This window comes from Perca fluviatilis, chromosome 2 (genome assembly GCF_010015445.1).
Source record: "Perca fluviatilis chromosome 2, GENO_Pfluv_1.0, whole genome shotgun sequence".
NCBI lineage: Eukaryota > Metazoa > Chordata > Actinopteri > Perciformes > Percidae > Perca > Perca fluviatilis.
This window is the reverse complement of record NC_053113.1, coordinates 43,179,566-43,201,137: the sequence shown is the minus strand read 5'-3', so window position 1 is coordinate 43,201,137 and position 21,572 is coordinate 43,179,566. Positions and strand designations below refer to the sequence as shown.

The window sequence follows — 21,572 nt, the reverse complement described above, 5'->3', positions numbered from 1 at the left end:
GATAAACTTAAAAATGTGGGCATATCAGCGATTTAAAAAAGTGGTTAGTTCTGCATTTTGCTGGGAAATGTAGAGGATTTTTAACATGGCAGCGAATGGAGGAAGATTTGGAACTGTTGTCATTTGGAAGCTCGCCGAGCCAAAAGTATAAGCCATATCACATAACTGAGCACATTGGCTGAAACTAGACAAAAATACCTACGTGTTGATGTATAAATTGTGTATGGCAAGTAGATATTGTGGGCGTGAGAGTAATTTATAGAGAAGGGACAAAGATAATTTTTTCGAAGCTTCACACTCTAGTTGGGGACATCATCACTCTTGCCAGTGTAATACACACTCTGTTTAATCAATTAAAATTCCTGAAATGATCACTAAACTTAAACAGCTTTTTCACAAAAACTGTAAAAGATAAACTGAAAAGTAGTAGCCGGATAGCTGAATATGTTTGTTTGGTGTCTGTAGGTGAAAGTATGAAGGAGCTGAAAATTTTGGGAGCGGAAGAAGATTTTAAGGATTTGAAGCATGCTCTCATTCACTTCAATGTTAAAAAAAAGTGTTAAAAAGCTTAATATTTTAAAAAGAATAAATAGTAGAAAAAAAGTTGAAGAAGTCCCATCATTAGCTGAAAGGGCTGAACATTTTAAAAGTTGAATGGTTTTAATAGCTGAACGTATACAGAAGTTACGGAGAGCCAAAAAACGTACGGAATAATAAAAATGGCCGAACAGAATAACAATAGTTGGAATGCTGTTGAACAGCATTCCCACTAATAATGCATCATAATTTGTTAGTTGAATATATTTTGTAGTAATAATCTGAATCTACAAAGTAACTAGACCTGTCAAATAAAGTGGAGTAAAGAGTAGAATATTTCTTCTGAGATGTAAATGGACTGGACTGTGTTTTTATATAGCGCTTTTCTAGTCTTAACGACTACTCAAAGCGCTTTAACATAGTACAGTAGTAGTATGAAGTAGCATAAAATAGAAATACTTGAAGGTCCAATATGTAATATATGTACTGTAATAAATCCAAAAATGACACCAATGCCTCATCAGATATTGAGGAAACATGTTAAGCTGAAATACTATCTTTTCTGACAACAATGCTAATGTCAGTATTTCTTTTTTAAATTTACGTTCTGTGACGGAATTTATGTTTATGTTTTGGCCTGTGTGTTGTTATCAGCTGCCCAGTTTGACAGCCAGGCCGGGTTGCCAGATATACCTGTAAAAACGTAAACCCAGCAGACTACATCTGTAACGTTAGTACAGGCATGAAAGCAGCCACAAACAAACAGGCTCAACGGAGATACATGACATAAAAAAACGACATGCTTCTAACAGTTCCGTGACCAGAGATGTAACAAACCCCGGATAAATATTTGAGATCTATTTGAAAGATGGAGACAGCTTAGAGCCCCAAAAGGACGCAGAGTTGGCTAATTTACTCCTGAACAGGTAAGCATCAGCTTCGGGCTAATTTATCACAGCTACAAGGGACGGGCATTTTATGTAATTTAAACATTTGTGTACTCACATTGAATTATATAGCTAGAGTAACCGAGTTGGTTACTCGCAAAAACAATTGAGACACAGCCAGTAAAGTGATCCCGACTGGTCCTGGCTAACGATACCATGCTAACCCTGCTAACTGCTAACGTTACCGGAGTAAACAGCTGTTTACAATGGTGAGTTATTTTAAGCCAAGAGAAGGGAGGCTTTGAATGGTGAGTTATTTTAAGCCAAGAGAGGGAGGCTTTGAATCGGGAAGAGAGGACCGTGAGTTTGCAGTGTGTTCAGCAATTGTTGCCGTAATTCTAAGCCGATGAAGTGTGTATAGAATAGGACGGCAAGGTAGTGCTATTTTTAGCAGTTCCTATCCTGGTGTGTGGAGAGGACGGCGAGGTTGTTGGGTTTTTAGCGGTTCCTACTGTAATTCTAAGCCGAAAAAGTGTGCTGTCAGTTGGGTACAGAGCTCCACGTGAGCACGGGCTTTTATGAATATAGCCAGCATCTAACGTTAGCTACTCCGCTGTCTAACATTGTTGGATGCTGCAGTCTCAGCCTGGCAACCAATGTGAACTTCGATTCTGGGCAGGAGGGGGCGGGGAAGACGACTCTCTCCAGTATTTTGAATTTGTACTGCAGTAACTATTTTAAACACTAGCTGTCAGTATTACATATTGGACCTTTAAGTAAAGTACCTAAAAAGTGTTTACTTGAGTAAGTGCACTGTCATTACATTCCACCACGGGTCAGAATGTTTGTGGGTGTGGGTGGGAGTAGAACACACACACACACACACACACCCACTAAGAAAGAGAGACCAGAGAGATAAAGATGTTACATTGAAGCAAACTCAAACATTTCAAGTGTTAGTGATTAAACTTTTAAAATGAATACATTTGTTCCCGGAAATAGCCTGGTCCCAAATAGCTAGCTGATAGCAAATGACGTGTATACTCTAGAATTGTACTCTAGAAGGAGATGCAACTATGTCATGGCATGTATAGCTCAGGACCCAAGGAAGAGTAGTTTCCAGAGTTAAATTGTTTGGATGAGAAAGCTGAAAGCAGCAATACCGAAGGCCAAGCAATCATCATTCCAAGCCCATTCCAAATGGCACTGCATTAGTTTACCAAATTCTAGACTCTAACCCTGTAGAAGTCTATGTTGTCCACATATTCTTCGTTGACCTCCAGCACTCGGTCTCCGTCTCTGAGGCCGCTGTGCTCTGCAGGACTCCACGGCTCAACATCTCTGATCTCAAAACCTTGGCTGCGCTGGTCCATGCGCAGGTAGAAACCAAAGCTCTGCCCCTCCAGACGCTTCAGTTGGCACAGTCTGGGCATGGGGCTCTGATCAGGCTCTGCACACATGGTTAGTACAGATAATCAACACTAGGGGGACACTGGAAAATTATTTTAGGAGAGGTTTGAAAGGTTGTGTATGTAAAGGCATGTGTATTAAACATCACCAGGATCATCAGTGATGACCAGAGCTGGATTATCTATCCCTTCCTTTGGATTGAAGGTGAAACTGATGTAAGGAGAAAAAAATGCAGAGTCAGTATGTCAGTGTAGCACAGCAGGGGAACTTCATACAGAATTCATTTTAATAAAATAATCTACACTGTATAACTTTTTAAAGGACCATACTAGTGTTTTGAAAGTTGTATTTCATTCTAATAGGCCGATTCTCACTGCTCACCATTTCAAAGACTGCTGTTCTATTAGACACTACAAACAGGCAGTGGCCCAGTGGTTTACATTCATTTCACTAGATCATCTTTCTGGTTTGTTTCTGATGTTTCTTGGTGATAAATATGCATCAGTTTGATATATTCATGAGTATCCTGATAGTGTCTCTCATTTATACAAATGGTTATAACTAAGTCATGTGGTCAAAACAAACCAGTAAGACCTGTGTCAGCTTACTACTATGACTGAGCAGCATGACTACATGGATGATTCTCCATTGCACCATTGAGGCTCAGTGCAATGCATACCAACCATTGTTAATTTGTCATAAACCCAATCTTTCATATTATACAGTTCATAGTAGACCATAGTTGTAAGTCCCAATATATATATATATATATATATAAACATAATTTAAAGCTGTGAGCTTGAATATTTTCATTTAACAGCAGTTAACCATAGTCCTCGTAAATTCACCAGACATCAGTGAAAAGACATGCATCTGACGGAATTTCCTGCGGCACTGGAGCAATCCTGGAAGTGGAACGTCAAGGATATAGACTACTAAACTCTCAGCTCAATTCAATTGTTTTTACTTGAAGAAAAATTATACTACATTCAGGACTGAAATCTTAATGCCACTTTAAGGAATATTAAAAACCTTGCCACTAAACGTAATCTGAAATTTTGCAGGATTGTTGAATATCAACATTCTTCTGCTTATAGGGTTGGTAAGATGAACACGTTGTATAGAGGATATAATTTCCTTGTGGTGGTGGCTGCTGAAAGCATTCAGAAGATAAGAAGCTCACAGTTCAGCTTTTATCTGCCTCAGTGTTATCAAAATTATGTCATCACTGCATAGCAATGAACACAACATACTGTCAAAAGGGATACAGTTCAATGAAAACTGTTGGCAGTGTGTCTGTGAGATCAAATTGTTCCTGGAAAGAGGTTGGTGTTGAATTTTGTCCATGTCAGGTGTCAATGCTGCGAGCAGCACACAATAATTTCAGTTATCTCCATTGAATTGGGAGGGAAAATATTTTTTGTAATTTTGATATTTTTTTATAAACTGGCAATATTGTAAGGTATATTGAATTTGTAGGGAATGGTCTAAAACACAATTGTGATCCTTTAATAAGCAGCAGATTTCTGTTTATCAGGAGGTATTACAGTAGTACTAAGACAGTGTATCTAAAGCTGTACTTACCGTGGAAATTCCATTGCATCCTGGCAGCCTGTGGAAGTGACAGTGACACAATAAGATACTTGTACCTTCCTGTATCCACAGACAGCGGTAAAATTGCTCTGTCATCATCACAAGGACACATTTAGGTGAGCTCAAACAGTGTTTAGCCCCATACCTTTGTCCAAAATGTATTTTATTTATTAACTATCAGGGAGTGCTGTAACTTGAATATAAAGGACAGCTCCGATGAAATCACTTGGTTGAGGCAAATTAAATTACTCTCAGAGGTAAGCAATCAAACTTATACAGACAAACTTATTATTACACAATGATGTGGGCTTTCAAACACTGACCAAAAGTATAGAACAGCACTGCTTCACACTGTAGGAAGCTGCTGCTACTGGGGCTCCTTTTTGGCTTGACCGCAGCAGTGCGATATCACAAGATCCCGTGAGAATTGTGGGATAACATATCAGACAAAAATCCATATAACCCGCCTTCAAGTTATGTGTTTGTGCCCGAACAGCATCTTACCGAACCAATCAGCGTCCTGTAAGAAGCGACTGGCAGCTACATGCATGGTTTAGGTGTGTGTGACAAAACAACAATGGGGATGTGATAGATGGTTCATTCAATCACCTGCCAGTTATTTATTTTTTTTAAAGTGCCTTCCCTTTTCCAAACAGTTTCCAATGACGGCTCTTCAAAAGGTTCTGTGTAACAAACCATCTGGCTTGTCAGGTTAGCAATGCAAAGCCTATAAACGCAAAAGTCTGTGAATGAGTGAGTGAGTGTCGGTGTTTCCCCACTGGCTGTTGCTCTTTGGAAATCAATACCACTGACAGTCCTCATTACATCCTAATGGGGCGTTAACAGTCATTCTTGTACTGTTGTTCATTCTGCATCTATTGCACGCTAAGACAGAATGTTCTAGTGACCTCGGATTAATTATCAGATCCATAACTTTTACCGAAAAGCAGTTTTGAACAAGTCATTGTGGAAACTGATTTAAGGTTACATAACATCACTTTGGAGAACACTGTACAGGTGGTTTATTGGTGTTTTTTGCCCCCCAATGCCTTCCAGGTAGCGCTGCCTGGAAGGCACCTTTGGGAGGCACTGGTTATGGTTAGGGTTAATCCTAACCATAACCAGTGCCCTAACCAGTGGTTAAGGTTAGGGTTAGGTGCCTTGAAGGAGCAGTTCGGGGCAAAAAACACCACCAGTTCCCAGCTGAGCTCCTATAACTCACAAAACAGTTAGGAAACAAGAACAAGCTAATTAATGATAACATTAGCATTTTAACTCGGAGGATGGACGGACGCATGTATCATTCCTATTTTGCATCCGACGCACAGCAGACTTTTCCCTTCTCAGATGCACGTTGGTAAATTAGGGAATGTATTTGCGCTCCCGGGGGCGGTTCAGCGAAAAGAGGAGGCGTGTTCCAGCGCAAATGTTACCTGGTGCTATTTTTCAGTTTCAGAAAACAATTCCGCCACACAGACCAGGAAAAACCTAGTCTAAAATCAGTGGCGCGTTATTCAGATGTTATTCTTTATTTTAGGGGCGCATGCTTGGCCATAATGTAGCGTGTGCACAATGCGCATACACTTTGCTTCTCTCATCTACACGGACGTAGCAGTTCCCATTTTTGCAAACCATACATAATTACAAGGAAAAATATTACTGAAAATGCGCTTCAGGTGTTTGGATAGGTCAGGAGGCACTTTACAGTACAGTCCTCAAAAAGTCGCAGCATTCTTTGTGGCTTGTTGTGTTTTACACAACATTTTCATGAATCATGGATGTGTTGATGACATAAATGAGGAAATATTAGAGGACTTAAGGAGACGTGATGTTGAACTACGGCGGGATTGGACACTCCGGCGGGATAGTCTCTCCAGACTTGAGGAGATGCGCCCGAGAGGCCACAGCAACATTGCCACCCGATCAAGACAGACATTTATTACTTTGCCGCATCCCGGACAGCTCCCGCTGGTGTGCGCCAGGCAAATCCACCGTCATAATAGCAATCTGCCATGGAACAAGCGCGCCTGCTCTTAAAGGGATCGGAGATGACACTCTGATTGGTTTATTGCACGTTACGCCCAAACCACTCCTAGCTACTTCAGACCAACCCATTTTAGATTTGCGTCAGGCGCAAGAGTAATTTATCCCGCCAGTATAATAGCAACAGCGCCTGAGATCCGCCCACAAAGTTACTTGCATTTCCGCGTTTGATACTTGCGTTTCAGATCGTTAAAATAGGACCCTTAGTCTCTACTGTAGCTTCTGTGTCCTAAAATTCCATAATGCCTTGCTTTGCTCACTCAAATTCACATCTGGTACTGACTGATGTCTGTGTTCTTCATTCTAACCAGAATTCAATGGAATATTATTTGTTTTATTTACATTTTAGATTTGTTTCCATTAAGAGATTAAAATAAATAAATTATAATCCTGTTCTGAGTTTAATCTTTTTTTTTAAAGGGGTGATAGAATGCAAAACCGATTTTACCCTGTCATAGTTGAATAACGACAGTTCGGTGGGTAAATAGGACATACATAGAAGCTCAAAGTCCCATTGACACCCCTTTACTATGAAAATCTCATATTTTGAAACTGCCGCCGAAAACGGGCGAATCCCAACAAAGCTGGAAGTTGACGTCAACCTCCCAAAAACCGGAACCTTTGTCAGCCCATGGGTGTATTAAGAGAACGGTCACGCCCCTACATTTACATAGGCTACACAACTGACCTGAGATCAGGTAGTCTTCCGAATCTAGGTCGCGCAGATCTCTGCTATTCCATTACAAAATTCACTTCTGAAACTTTTTTATGCGAGAAATCAACTATGTAAGGCTCAAATATGGGCCACTTTATGAAAATGGATGGCTAATTGCAAATTTTGTCCGACTGTGTGTCGGAATTCAGCGCCGGTGCTGCCTGTGTTGTTGCCTCGCCGCCCGACCTGCCTTCCTTCACACACCCCGGCCTGCTCTGAGGAACTTGGAGCTCCGTCACGACTGGCAGCCCACAGCACTCCATACCCGCGCAAAGTCACCGGTTTTTGGATAATGGACTACTAAACGCCGGTGCTCTGACAGAGCTCCAGGACCTGCAGCTCCCCTCTTCCTGCTAGCTAAATGCCCGGTGTGTGTGAGTGAGAGCACGGTCAGCAAGCTTGTTACGCCAGCAATCTGTTACCACAGGTTTCAGTTAATCTTTTAATGTGTGTAATTATAATGTGTTGAGTTATTTAAACAAACGATTGGGGAAATAAACGCCGCTTGTCCCTGAGTCTCATTGATAGAGCCTGCGGCTGGATGTAGCTCTATCAATGAGAGCTAGCTCCTCTTAGAATTCCTCTGAAATTCACAAATATTCATTAACTTGAAATCGGAACACGCTGTTAGCTTTATAAGACCTTTAGGGAGATGTTGTATAAGGTGGCGTAGAATTCAAACTGTAAATATACACAAATTTTGCGGAAAATGATGCTAACTATCCGTGATTTGTAGCTAGCTAGCTACACATAGCTAGGATTGAAGGGACAGTCATAGCTAACGAAACCCCCACTGTTCACAAAAATTCATTAATTTGAAATCAGACACCGTTGTTAGCTTTATAAGACATTTAAGGAGATGTTGTGTAAGTGGCGTGACGAAATTCAAACTATAAATATAAACACATTACGCTGAAAATGAAGCTAACTATCCGTGATTTGTAGCTAGCTACACATAGCTAGGATTGAAGGGACAGTCATAGCTAACGAAACCCCCACTGTTCACAAAAATTCATTAACTTGAAATCGGACACCGTTGTTAGCTTTATAAGACATTTAGGGAGATGTTGTAGAGGTGGGAGCGAAATTCAAACTGTAAATATAAACAAATTACGCTGAAAATGAAGCTAACTATCCGTGATTTGTAGCTAGCTACACATAGCTAGGATTGAAGGGACAGTCCTAGCTAATACTGAAACCCCCACTGTTCACAAAAAGTCATTAACTTGAAATCGGACACCGTTGTTAGCTTTATAAGACATTTAGGGAGATGTTGTGTAAGTGGCGTGATGAAATTCAAACTGTAAATATACTTTATTTATGCCGAAAATGAAGCTAACTATCCGTTATTTGTAGCTACACATAGCTAGCATGAAGGGACAGTCATAGATAACGAAACCCCTAATCTTCACAAAAATTCATTAACTTGAAATCGGACACCGTTGTTAGCTTTAAGACCTTTAGAGATATGTTGTATAAGTGGCGTGAAAAAATTCAAACTGTAAATATAGCTACTCTAGTTATGCCGGCAGCTGACAGCCAGCCTAGATTAACTGGAACTGTTGTAAGAGATTGCTGGTGTAACAAGCTCGCTGACCGCGCTATCACTCTCACACACGGGCCATTTAGCTAGCAGGAAGAGGGGAGCTGCAGACCGGGATCTGTGGAGGAAGGCAGGCCGGGCAGTGAGGCAGCAACACAGGCAGCACCGGCAGCTGAACTCCGACACACAGTCTTACCAAATTTGCAATAAGCCATCAATTTTCGCATAACGCGTCCCATATTTGAGCTTTATATAGTTGATTTCTCGCCTAAAAAAGTCTCAGAAGTGAATTTTAATAACGTAATAGCCCGACAAACAATGTATAACTTTGCAGTGAGCCCTGCTGTCGAGTCTCCCATGTGTTTCTATGTAGTTTGCTCAAACCAATCAGCACGTAGCTCATTCTGAATATTAATGAGCATACCATATTTGGAAGAAAAGCTCTTGTTCCAAATAGAGCCATATTCACGGGGTAGTTAAGGGCCTAATAAAATAGCATTCGGGCAGTTTTCAGCCCAACCAATGTTAAATACCCCATTAGGAGACCTTAAGGAACAGTGTAAAATACCCTATATAATCATTCTATCACCCCTTTAAATAATCTTTTTGGCAATCATTTATCACACATGACATGGTCCAACCACATACACGACTAGGTTTCGACCTAGTTTTTTTTAATAGGGCCCAGGCTGAGCAGCCCAAAGTCACACTCAAAGTAGTTCATTTAAAATGAAAGGTTACTCAATGACTTCTTAGGACAGAAAACATTTCATTATTCATTTTACAAAGGGCTTAATTCAAAGCACAAACAGAAGAGGTTCTCTATCGTATCGATATCGTATCTCTCCACCGTTTCATATTCCATATGTACAGGGGATGATCCCCCTAACTGAGCGTTATAATTTCAACATCAAGAATTACAAGAAAAAAATGCAAAAGTAACTCACTAAATGTTAGCTGCCTGAGTCAACTGTACTTGCTTTTATCTTTACTAGTTGTAGGCCGTAAGATTTTCATCTAGCTAACCCTGTCGTAACGTTTTATGACTTTTTGATGCTCAGGTTGGTTCAGATGTCAGCACTATTAGCCATGTTGTGTCAGCTAATAATGTTAGCAACGTGAGCAAGTGAATAAGGGGAAAGTGGTGCTGCCCGCTCTTCCTCAGCCTCCACTTCATTAGTAAAGGTTGTTTCACATATGTCACAATAGCTAGTAGGGTGTTTGTGTCACATTAGGTTGGTTGGTCACAAGTTTCTTCCCGACTGCAGTCAGTCTCATTTACAAGGCCCGGGACCACCACTTACAGACTGGCAAAGGGGGGCAAGAGGTCTCGGCAGGGTGGCATGGGTATATGGTACGTGGGAATCCCTATATGTGAATGGCTTTAACCAAACAAACACAAAAATACTTTCATAACTTTTAATATTTTTCAGAGCCATATTCCTCAGCCACTAACAAAACCAATTCTTCCTTTAATAAGTCATTGTTTGATGGGTTTAAAGCTTGTATACCCCTCATTATCTTGCTGCTAGAGTTTGAAATGGACATAGCCAATGCATATAAGTGACATTGCATATTATACTACTGTACGGCAATTTATATGGAAGAAGAATAAAAACATACCATATGGTCCAGGGGTAACTAGAGGCCTCTTCCTCCCTGTCATCTTCATCTGCCTTCTCCTGATCACTCCCTGCCTCTGTCCCTCTCTCTGAATCTGCAGCCTCCTCTTCATCCCTCACTGATTCTTCTTTTTCCTCATCTCCTTCACTTATTTCCTCATCTCCTTCACTTATTTCATCTTCTCCATCACTTCTTTCCTCTTCTCCTTCTGTGGTCTTCTCCTGCTCTGACCCTCCATGGTCTCTCCAGTTTACTACCTTCTCCTTCATTTCCCTCACGCTCTTCCTCTTGTGTACTTCTTTGAATTTTCTTAGCAAAAAAGCTGGCAATATCCCCAGCCTTCCTTTTCATGTTTAGGCTCCAGCTACTTTCTTCAGCTACTCTGGCCTGCAAAAGTCAATATGTGAAAACCTCTGGTTATCCTTGTATTACATTACACTGTAGGGCCATGTAGCTAATAAGTAGCCTATAACAAATATAAAATCAGAAAGATTTATCACATGCACACACTAGTTATGTTTAGACTACTATTGTATTTGTTATTTCCTCAGTTGTAACCTGGTTTCATTTGTGCAGCCTTATTGCTGTGATATGTGAGAGTAGGTGGATTTTATAGGACTGCTTAGCTAATCAAATAAAAATGATGATCTCCTAACGGACACTGTATTGTGTGTTGTAACGTAACGTTGGCGTAACGGCGACCATCAGTAAATGTTATTGATACAAACAAGATTTTATATTTTATATAAAAAAATTAGGCTAATCAAAGGGCAGACTGCTCAAATCACGAGGGAGCGATTTGGCTAAAGTAATAGACTCGCTGTTTTTGCTGATGCTGAATCGTCTTTAGCATACAAATACATTCATTACAAATGTAACTTTAAGTTAAACGTGTGTTTAAACTATACCTGGGGAAACTCACTTCAGAGGCTCGGGGGGGCAGCTCAGTCTCTCCAGCCGGGTTGCAGGGCCACCGCACCGCAGCTGACTCACTCTGTGTGAGCCAGACTGAGCGAACACCAATCTGCACGTTTGAATCAGGGACGTAGCTAAGTATTAAGATTATTAATACTATTAATGATTAAGATTACATTTAAAATAAAAAATTAAATTGTTCACTTTTGGTAAATGTATTGTTTAGTTTAATGTTTTGAGAAGCTTGTGGACATAGTGGCGGTTTGTTTTTACAAGTACAGTTTTTGGATCACCAAAGTTAGGGGGGCAGCTGGGGGGGCAAGGCTGTAGAGTGGGGGGGCACCTGCCCCCCCTTCCCCCCCTGTAGATCCGCCCCTGGCAGGCTGTCTGAGGTCAGTCTGACTCTTATCGGACAGTTGAAGGCCACTCAAACAGTATTGTCTTGGTCTGTTTCTAACTTACACTCATCCTCATTGGCGGCATTTCACCAAATAGCTCAAACAAAAATCAAGATAAGATACAGGGAGAGCAGAGGAGAGGAGCATCTTCTTACACACTCTACTTCACTGCCTGTTTATTTTTAATTTTTTATATTGTCTAATTGCTTCTATCAAGACATATATATGTAAAGCAAAACATAACACAATCCATGAAATCCATGCATTGTCTCTGAATCTTCTATTTTTTTATTTAAAGGTCCCATGGCATGAAAATTTCAAATGGCACATACTAAGGAAAGTTCATTGTAGGACTGGCTCTAGTGGCTGTAGTTCTGCACCAAAGCTGAATTTCGGGAAAGAGACTTCAGATACAGTATTAGGGGACCACTAAGGTCTATATAAAAGCATCCAAAGAGCACCATGTCACGGGACCTTTAAATTTTCAATTTAATTCGAAAAAATATATAGTAAAATTAGACTAGTCTAATTAATCTAGTTTAGTCCCATAGTCCTAAAGGTTAAGTGAATTGTCACTATGTATGTTCACAATGAATGTACCATACAGTATATATACATTTATTTATTTACATATATGAAATACTAAGTAGATCTGTGTATCACTTAAGATCAATCAAAGGGGACTTCTGGTTTGGGCCATGCGGAGATAGGACGTGAGTTAGGAGAGCTCCCTGCTTAACTTTTCAATATTGACCTTTAAAAACGCTACTTAAGGCATTCTGACTGCTAGTATTAGACTCATGTTACAAAAGTCATTAACACGTCGGGAAGAGACACCACTTGCGAAATGAGCAAGAACAAGCCATCAACAACTCAACCGACAACCCTTACTAGCGTGGCTAGCAGAGTCGCTAGCATGGCTGCGGCTAGCTCTGAAACGACTTCAAGCACCGAAGGGGTTTCCATGAGCCAACTTGTAGCCAAGCTGGATAAACAACGTTCTTCACTCAAAGAGGACATTTCTGCTCTTATTCAGGAATCGATTGCTTCGCTACAATCCTCCGTGAATACACTTACAGAAACTGTTACTAGTTTCCAGGCGCGGTTAAACGCAACCGAGTCTCTGGCTGGAGACAATTTTGCTGTGCTACACATGGCTGAGAGAAAGATCAAACAGTTGGAAGAGCAAACCGCCACTCTACTTGACTGGGTAGAAGACATGGAAAAGCGCTCTCGAAGGGCTAACCTCAGAATATTGAACGTCCCAGAAGACAGCGAGAAAGGCCAGACTACTGTAAAGTTTGTGTCTGAAATGCTTATGGAAGTGATGGGTGAAGGCGTCTTTGAAAAGCCCTCCGACCTGGAGCGGGCACTCACTCTCTCGGCCAAAAGCCTCAGGAGGGTTGGCCCCCCCGTCCCTTGGTGATCTGCTTCCACCGGTTCCAGGAGAAGGAAAAGGTAATGCGGTGGGCATGGACGCATGATGTGCAGTTTAAGGGATCCAAACTAATTCAGGAATCTTGCGGGGATGGACCTGCGAAACGTTTTATTGGACGTCAAACAGCGGCTGTATGAGAAGAACGTACGGTTCAGCTTGCTGTATCCGGCACGCCTTCGAGTTCATTTTGACAACCAAACGTTCATCTTTTCTTCTCCGGAGGAGGCCCAGGAGTTTTATGACCGTCGTGTTGCTACGTGTGAGTAGCCCAGGCTACTATTTCAAAATCGTGAAAGAGCCTTAATATTAGGATCAAATGAAAGCAAGGTCTTCTTGGAGGCTGAACACGGCATTACTTTCGGATACAACCTTTTGTCAGTACGTATCAAAAGCAATCGATGATTTCCTTTTATTTAATCAGATGGACTCTATATCACCATCCATATTGTGGGAAAATTAAAAGTTGTACTAAGGGGACAAATAATATAATTTTCAGCATCACGCAATAAAGAAAGAAGGCAAACACAGGAAAAACTAATTGACTCCATCTTGAAAATTGATCATCAGTACTCAAGGACCCCAACGCCCGAGCTATACAAAGAAAAATTGAACCTTAAAGCGCAATATGATTTATTGTCTACAGAAAAGAGTGAACGAAATCTTTTGCGGTCGCGCACATTTTTCTATGAACATGGAGAGAAGGCAGGGCGTCTTCTCGCCCACCAGCTGAAGGGTAAATCTGCATCCAGACTTATACCTATTATCAGGAAAGGGCATCAGGAAGTGACAATAGACCCCCAAGAAATCAACTGCACTTTCAAAAAATATTACTCAGACTTATACTCATCGGAATTTCCTCATGATACCTCTCATATGACATAATTTTTAGAAAACCTGAATATTCCAACAATTACACAAGACCAAAGTGAAAGCCTGGAAAGGCCTCTAGAACTCAATTAGAGATATGCAGAGCGGAAAAGCCCCTGGGCCGGACGGCTAACCAATTGAGTTTTTCAAAAAGTTTTCTTCACAGCTGACACCTCTACTTCTCAACATGTTTAACCACTCTCTTGAACAGTCTTCCCTCCCACGGAGCCTCACAGAGGCTCTTATCACAGTTTTACTGAAGCCAGGCAAAGATGCGATGGACTGCAGGTCTTACAGGCCAATTTCTTTGTTGAATGCAGATGTTAAGATTATCTCAAAAGTTTTGGCCACTAGAATAAACTCTGTCATATCAGATTTAATTTCAGTTGATCAGACAGGTTTTATGAGAGGGCGTCATTCATTCGTCAACATCCGCAGACTCTTGAATGTAGTGCATTCTCCGCCGTCTGGGGTCACACCAGAAGTGGTGGTGTCCCTTTACGCAGAGAAAGCTTTCGACAGGGTTGAATGGGGCTATCTCTTTTCCGTGCTGGGTAGGTTTGGGTTTGGTCCAAAATTTGTTTCCTGGGTCGACTATTGTATTCTTCTCCTAAGGCTGCAGTAGTCACTAATAAATTATGTTCACAATATTTTACTATTACAAGGTAGATGGACAATAGGCCATGGACCACACCTACCAAAAATTACACATGTGGACCACTAGGTGGCGCTATAATGTTTTTTTGTCTTTAACTCCCACATTACACATCGCACATTAGAAATTCTTACATTGACGTATTCCATGAATCAAGCTGAATTACCTGATATAGGCCATGACAATTTCCCCTTAAAAGTTTTTTCGCAATATCGCGCAATGCGCAAAACCACCAAACAACTTTTCCTAGCTAGCTACCAAACACATATATCATATCTCGGCCAAATTAAATGTTATCAGCAAATAACTTGAGATCCTTGTTTACCATCCCACTGCGATGCTTGGTACCAAATTTGGCGAAGATGGGCCTTTAGGGGGCGCTATAAGCAACGTTTATTTGTTTCGGCCAATAACTCAATGCATTTAAATGGGAAATTTGCAATTGCAATATCTCTGCCACAGTAAAAACAATCAACACAAAACTTGTGATGCTCGTTCGGCATGAAGCTATGAGGCTCTGTACCAAATTTGGCAAAGATCGGCCATTAGGGGGCGCTATAGTCAACATATACCAGTTTGGGCCTTTTAACCAATTCTGAGGTCGAGCATGCCAAACGGCACTTCTGATTCATAACTTTATAACTTAATAATTATATATAGTCGAAACTTAGGGTCTTTTGGAGCTAAAAGCTAACAGTTGCCCCTTTCTGCTGATGTTTTTTTTGGATGACTCCAAATATATAGAACTGTAGATGTGTTGCTCGTTCGGCATGCCGCTCTGAGGATTTGTACCAAATTTGGCAAAGATCGGCCATTAGTGGGCGCTATAATCAACGTATAAGAGTTTTGCCCTGTTAATCAATGTTAATGGGATATTTGCAATGGGAATGTATCACAGACCTTGCAGCTCACACTTCTCAATATTTACTGATGTTTATCTCCTAGCGTTACGTTTTGGTTTTCACTTTCACGTGCTCCCCTGGTGTTCTACAATAAACAGACTTCTTAACACACCTGACAAAGTTTCTACAACCTTGACAGTGGACAAATGTAACTATTTTCTCCCACTTTTACAATCCAAAATCAACACCATTCATAGGCGCTGATACCGTGCAATTAAACATTGCAGTTGGTGCTAAGTGGAGAGTCTGTCATAGTGTGATTGGTTATGTCGGTGGCATTGATTCTTAATTTCTCATGAAACTGATCGCAGTTACATGTCAGTTAAACTTCTCATCTCCAATCCTATCTGTATTTGTGAGAAGTGGCGCTGTCCTGAGTTGAAAGCCTACTTTACGTCTTTATTATCGAGTTAATAGGCGCGTGTGTTCGTTTCGGCCGCTGTCCATTTCCTGAGGTTTTGAAATGCAAACAACTTTTGACTACTTTTTTTTTTTTAAACGACGTGCGCCTGTGAGCACCCACGGAGGAAAACATCAATCGGCTCCTATGACACCATTTACAACAACCTGACCACCTCCCCTGCTCTTTCAACCACCACACCTGCCTACCCCCCCCCACCCGCTCAGTCACTCTCTCATTTCTCTCTGCTGTCCCCTGTGGTCAGGGGGGTTAAGAAGTTTGTTTATAGTAGAGAATTGTTAAAGGTAGTCTGTATATGCATGGAGATGAACTGTTAACCACTACATTTGCAACGGCAGAGTACCGCAGACCTTGTGCATCAAACCTCTCGATATTCACCAACGTTTGCCCACCCCCACATAATGCTTCAGGTCCTACATTGGCGCAGCTTCCTGGGTCATCGGGGGCGACTGGCGCAGCTCCCCGGGGCGTCGAAGGCGACTGGCATCGGAGGCCTGGGCCCCGTCATAACTGCTTGTTCTAGTTATTATTATTATTATTTTTTATTTTTATTTATTTATTTTTATTTTCCTTTTGTTTTTATTAGTTTCTTCCTATCCTCTTTTCCTCGGCATTAGGGTTTGTTGTGGGTGGGATGGGGTTAATAGAAAGATGTCTTGTTATAATTGACATTGTAATATTGCACTGTATACTGTGCATTGTCTTCTCTAAAACAATAAAAATAATAATAATAATAATAATAAAAAAATAAAAAGATCAATCAAAGGAACTTTCAATTTTCCTATTTTCTATAATTATTTTTTCTATCTATCATTAAGTTTTACTAAGCACATAAAAATAATAAAAATCCCAAATGATAATAATTTTGACTTGGGATACACTGTAAAAGATATATTCAAAGCAAGATAATTTTGTTGATATTAAAGGGGTGATAGAATGCAAAACCGATTTTACCCTGTCATAGTTGAATAACGACAGTTTGGTGGGTAAATAGGACATACATAGAAGCTCAAAATCCCACTGACACCCCTTTACTATGAAAATCTCATATTTTGAAACTGCCTCTGAAAACGGGCGAATCCCAACAAAGCTGAGTTGCTTGCGCAAGCATCTCAAAATCCGGAACCTTAAGAGAACAGTCACGCCCCAACATTTACATAGGCTACACAACTGACCTGAGATCAGGTAGTTTTCTGAATCTAGCTAGGTCACGCAGATCTCTGCTATTCCATTACAAAATTCACTTCTGAAACTTTTTTATGCGAGAAATCAACCATATAAAGCTCGAATATGGGCCGCTTTACGAAAATGGATGGCTAATTGCAAATTTTCTCCGACTGTGTGTCGGAGTTTAGTGCCGGTGTTGGTGCTGCCTGGGTTGCTACATCGCCGCCCTGACCGCAGTGTCAGCGAGCTTGTTACGCCCGCAATCTTTTACCGCAGCCCGCAGGTTACAGTTAATCTTATAATGGGTATGTGTGTTGAGTTATTTAAACAAACAATCGGGAAAATAAACGCCTCTTGTCCGCGAGTCTCATTGATAGAGCCGCGGTGAGATGGAGTCCATCAATGAGAGCTAGCTAGCCTCCTCCTAACTCTGACACTCACAAAAATACATTCAATTGAAATCCGAAATCGGACAAGTGTTAGCTAAGCTTTGTAAGACCTTGAGGAACCTGTAATATTCATGCCGTGACGAAATTCAAACTGTAAATATACTTTAGTTATGCGAAAGTGAGCAAGCTGCGGTATTTCCCTATTGTTATGAATGGGACATATAGCAAGCAGCTGTTCGTCCTACAAAGACGCCTTGCGTTCATAAAAATGCCTTAAAATCAAATCGGACACAACGGTTAGCTTTATAAGACATTGGGGAATGAGTTGTATAAGTGGCGTGATGAAATTCAAACTGTAAATATAATTTAGTTATGGCGAAAGTGTAGCTAGCTAGCTGCGGTATTTCCCCATTGTAATGAATGGGACATATAGCAAGCAGCTGCTTGTCCTACAAAGACGCCTCGCGTTCATAAAAATGCCTTAAAATCAAATCGGACACAACGGTTAGCTTTATAAGACATTGGGGAATGATGTTGTATAAGTGGCGTGACGAAATTCAAACTGTAAATATAATTTAAGTTATGACGCAATGTAGCTAGCTAGCTGCGGTATTTCCCCATTGTAATGAATGGGACATATAGCAAGCAGCTGCTCGTCCTACAAAGACGCCCCGTTCATAAAAATGCTTTAAAATCAAATCGGACACAACGGTTAGCTTTATAAGACATTGGGGAATGTGTTGTATAAGTGGCGTGGACGAAATTCAAACAGTAAATATAATTCAGTTATGGCGAAGTGTAGCTAGCTGGCTGCGGTATTTCCCCATTGTAATGAATGGGACATATAGCAAGCAGCTGCTTGTCCTACAAAGACGCGCCCCGTTCATAAAAATGGCTTAAAATCAAATCGGACACAACGGTTAGCTTTATAAGACATTGGGACATTGGGTCAAAACCGTAAATGTATTATTTATAGATATAGTTATGCCGGCAGCTGGGCCGCGGAGCCCCGTATGCAGTATCCACAAAGGGTGACTTTGCCCTGGGTATGGAGCCCAGCAGGCTGTCGCTTTCTCGTCAGACTGTGTGGAGCTCCTAAAGTCCGACACGTCTTACCAAATTTGCAATTAGCCATACATTTTTGTAAAACGGCCCATATTTGAGCTTTATATAGTTGATTTCTCGCTTAAAAAAGTCTCAGAAGTGAATTTGGTAATGGAACATTGCAGTGTCTGGAATATGAGATTCTGTCGCTTCTCTAATGTATGTGTATTGGGGATTCGCTCAACCAATCAGCGCGCGTCTCTAATGTCTGCGTATGGCAAGTCGCTCAACCAATCAGCGCGCAGCTCATCTAAATATTCATGACCATACCATATTTGGAAGAAAAGCTCTTGTTACAAATAGGGCCAAAACACAGGGATGCATAAGGGCCAGTAAAATATCAACCAGGCCATTTTCAGCCCAACCAATGTTACATACCCCATTAGGAGACCATAAGGAACAGTGTGAAATACCCTATATAATCATTCTATCACCCCTTTAATATATTTCCCTCTGAACGTAGTGTAGTAAAACAAAAACATTTGTTTAGGCCTAAGATTGACTGTTTAATCACCCCTCCTTTGTGTCAACTGTTGCACTCTGATTGGTATATAACCAGTAAGTGACTGTAGTAGTAACACTACTGTAGTAGTAACAGTAGTGAATTACTAGTTTAAGTAGCATGAAAAAGAATATTCAAGAAGAGTACAAGTTCCTCAAATTTGTAGTAAAAGCCTGTCAACATAGATCATGTGCAGACCCAAACCAACAATGTGTTAGTCTGTCTCTCAATACTTTCTGACTTCCTGTCTGTGGCTCTCAGCTCCAAGTCCATTGGTTCCTTTCGAAGACAAAAATCTTTAAAAACAAATAGTTTTCTTTAAAAGACTTGTTGGGAACTATTTTAAGTGACTGATTAATCTACATTCAATGCTTTAGTGAGTATTTGTGGCAGCAGGACAGTGTACATGGAATGTGTGTTGACAAAAAGAAAAATAATCAGCTCTCAGTGGTTTCTTCTCTCCAGAGGTCTCTAGGAATTGTAAAAGCTTCAGTGTTGTAAAAATGTATCCAGACAAGGACTTTGGATGGGCAATGTTTAACTAGGAGGAAAACAATTGGAGTCACTGTGTGGGGTAAGATCAAAAGAAGTGGTGTAGTGTAGCACCAGATTTCAGACAACAGACCAAACAGTTCCTAAAACATCATAAGAACAAGCATGCACAAAGATTTTACTTTCAAATATAGCACACAAGTAATAGTTACCACCAGAGCCATGAAGACTTCTCCACAAGTGAGTTATGTCAAGACCGAGTGGCATGGATTGTATTAGTCAAATCATAAATTTGTAAAGGAGAAAGAGAAAGAGCCTACCTGTGGAGGACCTCATGGAGTCCTGAGGGTGTGTGTGTTCATGCTCAGACTGAGACGCTGTGGTTCACAGCACACACAGACAATAAAAGCCTCCTTCAGCAGGTGGGATAGCGACTCCTTTCTCCACAGTCATCTAGGTTAAACATTGACTACCACTCGGTAGAGGAAAGCTGTGTGCTGAAAGTGACACATTATGGTGGAAGAGAAAACACTGTTACAATTTAGCTTATAATGTCGGTACATTGGTCAGCTGTCATCGCATGAGAAATTAAACCATGTGACTTCCGGTTGGGTGAACATGTGAACGGCAGGGGGGTCTCGCGTTCCCACTACTTTATTTCGAAAATTTACTTTTTCATTAACTCCAACAGTCTGAAACAACATAGTGTACTTCGTTAACTTAATATAAGCTGGCACAATGTCAAAATCCGGGAAAAACGTTAAAAAAGGCACCGAAGGAGAAGCCTCAGCCGCATGCAACAACACCTGTGCAGCTAGCATCGCTAGCTTACTGGAAGACCATAGAGCTAGCATCTCCACCGATTTCAAAACCACTTTTGCGGCTCTAGAGGCGAAATTGGACCGCACACAGTCAACGGATTGACTCTTTGGAATCTGGAGCAGAACTGCAGGACCAGTTTCTCTCAACGCTATACAACTTAGGCCTCAGACCGTCTCTCCTGTTCCCGGCCCGCCTACAGATTACGCTGCCAAACGGAGTTAAGCAGAAGCTAGCCGCGACCTTTGCGGCTAACTTCTGCCCCGGGCTATTTTTTTAGCTAAATGGCAGCTTACTAGCAGGCTAAAGGTCTGGGGCCCAGTGGATAACATTCCATAACTTTTGAGGGGCGAAACACTGAAAATGCTGGGCCGGAGACACAGTAAACTGAGTCTGTAATGCACTCGGACACTTTATGTTGTTAGACCTGCCTTCTTTTTTCCTTTATTTATTAATGATGATGGGTTGATGTTTTTGTTCTGTTGCTGTTGCTTTCCCTTGCTGCGGACTAACGTTTACAATCTTGGAGATGGTGATTGACATATCACATTAAAGGTACTGTAGTTCAGCTATCTGCAGCATACTCTGCAGAATCATTTTATTTAGCTTTTTGTATACATTCTTGGAGGGGTTCATAAGTTTATTTTTGGATCCTCTACTGCGTAACAGGTTACCAGTTAACAATAGTTGGAGTTTCCCTCTAAATTCTTCTGAATTTTTAGTCTTATAATTGTATTTGATATATTCAGCCACTTGGCTATGGGATATCCCTGGAGCGTATTCTATCAGTGGCTGTTATAGCACTGGGTACACAATTGTTGGCACTTTATTTTTTATCTGTTATTGGGGTTACTAGGGTTTTAAACAGAAACGTGGGTATTGAGACGAAGAAAAGGAAACGATATGGAAAGGGAAGTGTGGATGAGTGGGGTGAGTATGGAAGGGATGATGTCGACAGGGAGAAGGGTTTGGGTGGGGCAAGGGGGGGACCTAGATTCTTGCTGGACAGCAATATTGTTAAGATCTAGGATTGACTTTGTACCTGATAGCATAATTACAGATTCAAATGGCCGTTATGTTATTGTCACTGGCACACTTTACCAAAAACCAATTATATTAGCACCTGTTTATGCCCCCAATTGGGACGATGAC

The 21,572-nt window shown here is 41.0% G+C and overlaps 1 protein-coding gene across 2 annotated transcripts in view; it reads right to left on the bottom strand.

Moving 5' to 3' along the window:
- The window catches only part of LOC120574026 (Na(+)/H(+) exchange regulatory cofactor NHE-RF3-like), a 52,077-nt gene extending 31,979 nt beyond the window's left edge, over positions 1-20,098 (bottom strand). Inside the window, exons 1-4 of one of the 2 annotated variants that reach the window (XM_039824027.1) lie at positions 19,922-20,098; positions 4,419-4,446; positions 2,983-3,044; positions 2,663-2,874 (exon numbers count right to left, since the gene is read on the bottom strand). In XM_039824027.1, the coding sequence (XP_039679961.1) occupies positions 2,663-2,874; positions 2,983-3,044; positions 4,419-4,446; positions 19,922-19,937 (318 nt within the window). In that variant the 5' untranslated portion in view covers positions 19,938-20,098. The remainder of the gene's footprint in view (positions 1-2,662; positions 2,875-2,982; positions 3,045-4,418; positions 4,447-19,921) is intronic. The other variant, XM_039824018.1, reaches the window with a different exon arrangement.
- Positions 20,099-21,572: the final 1,474 nt, after the last annotated feature.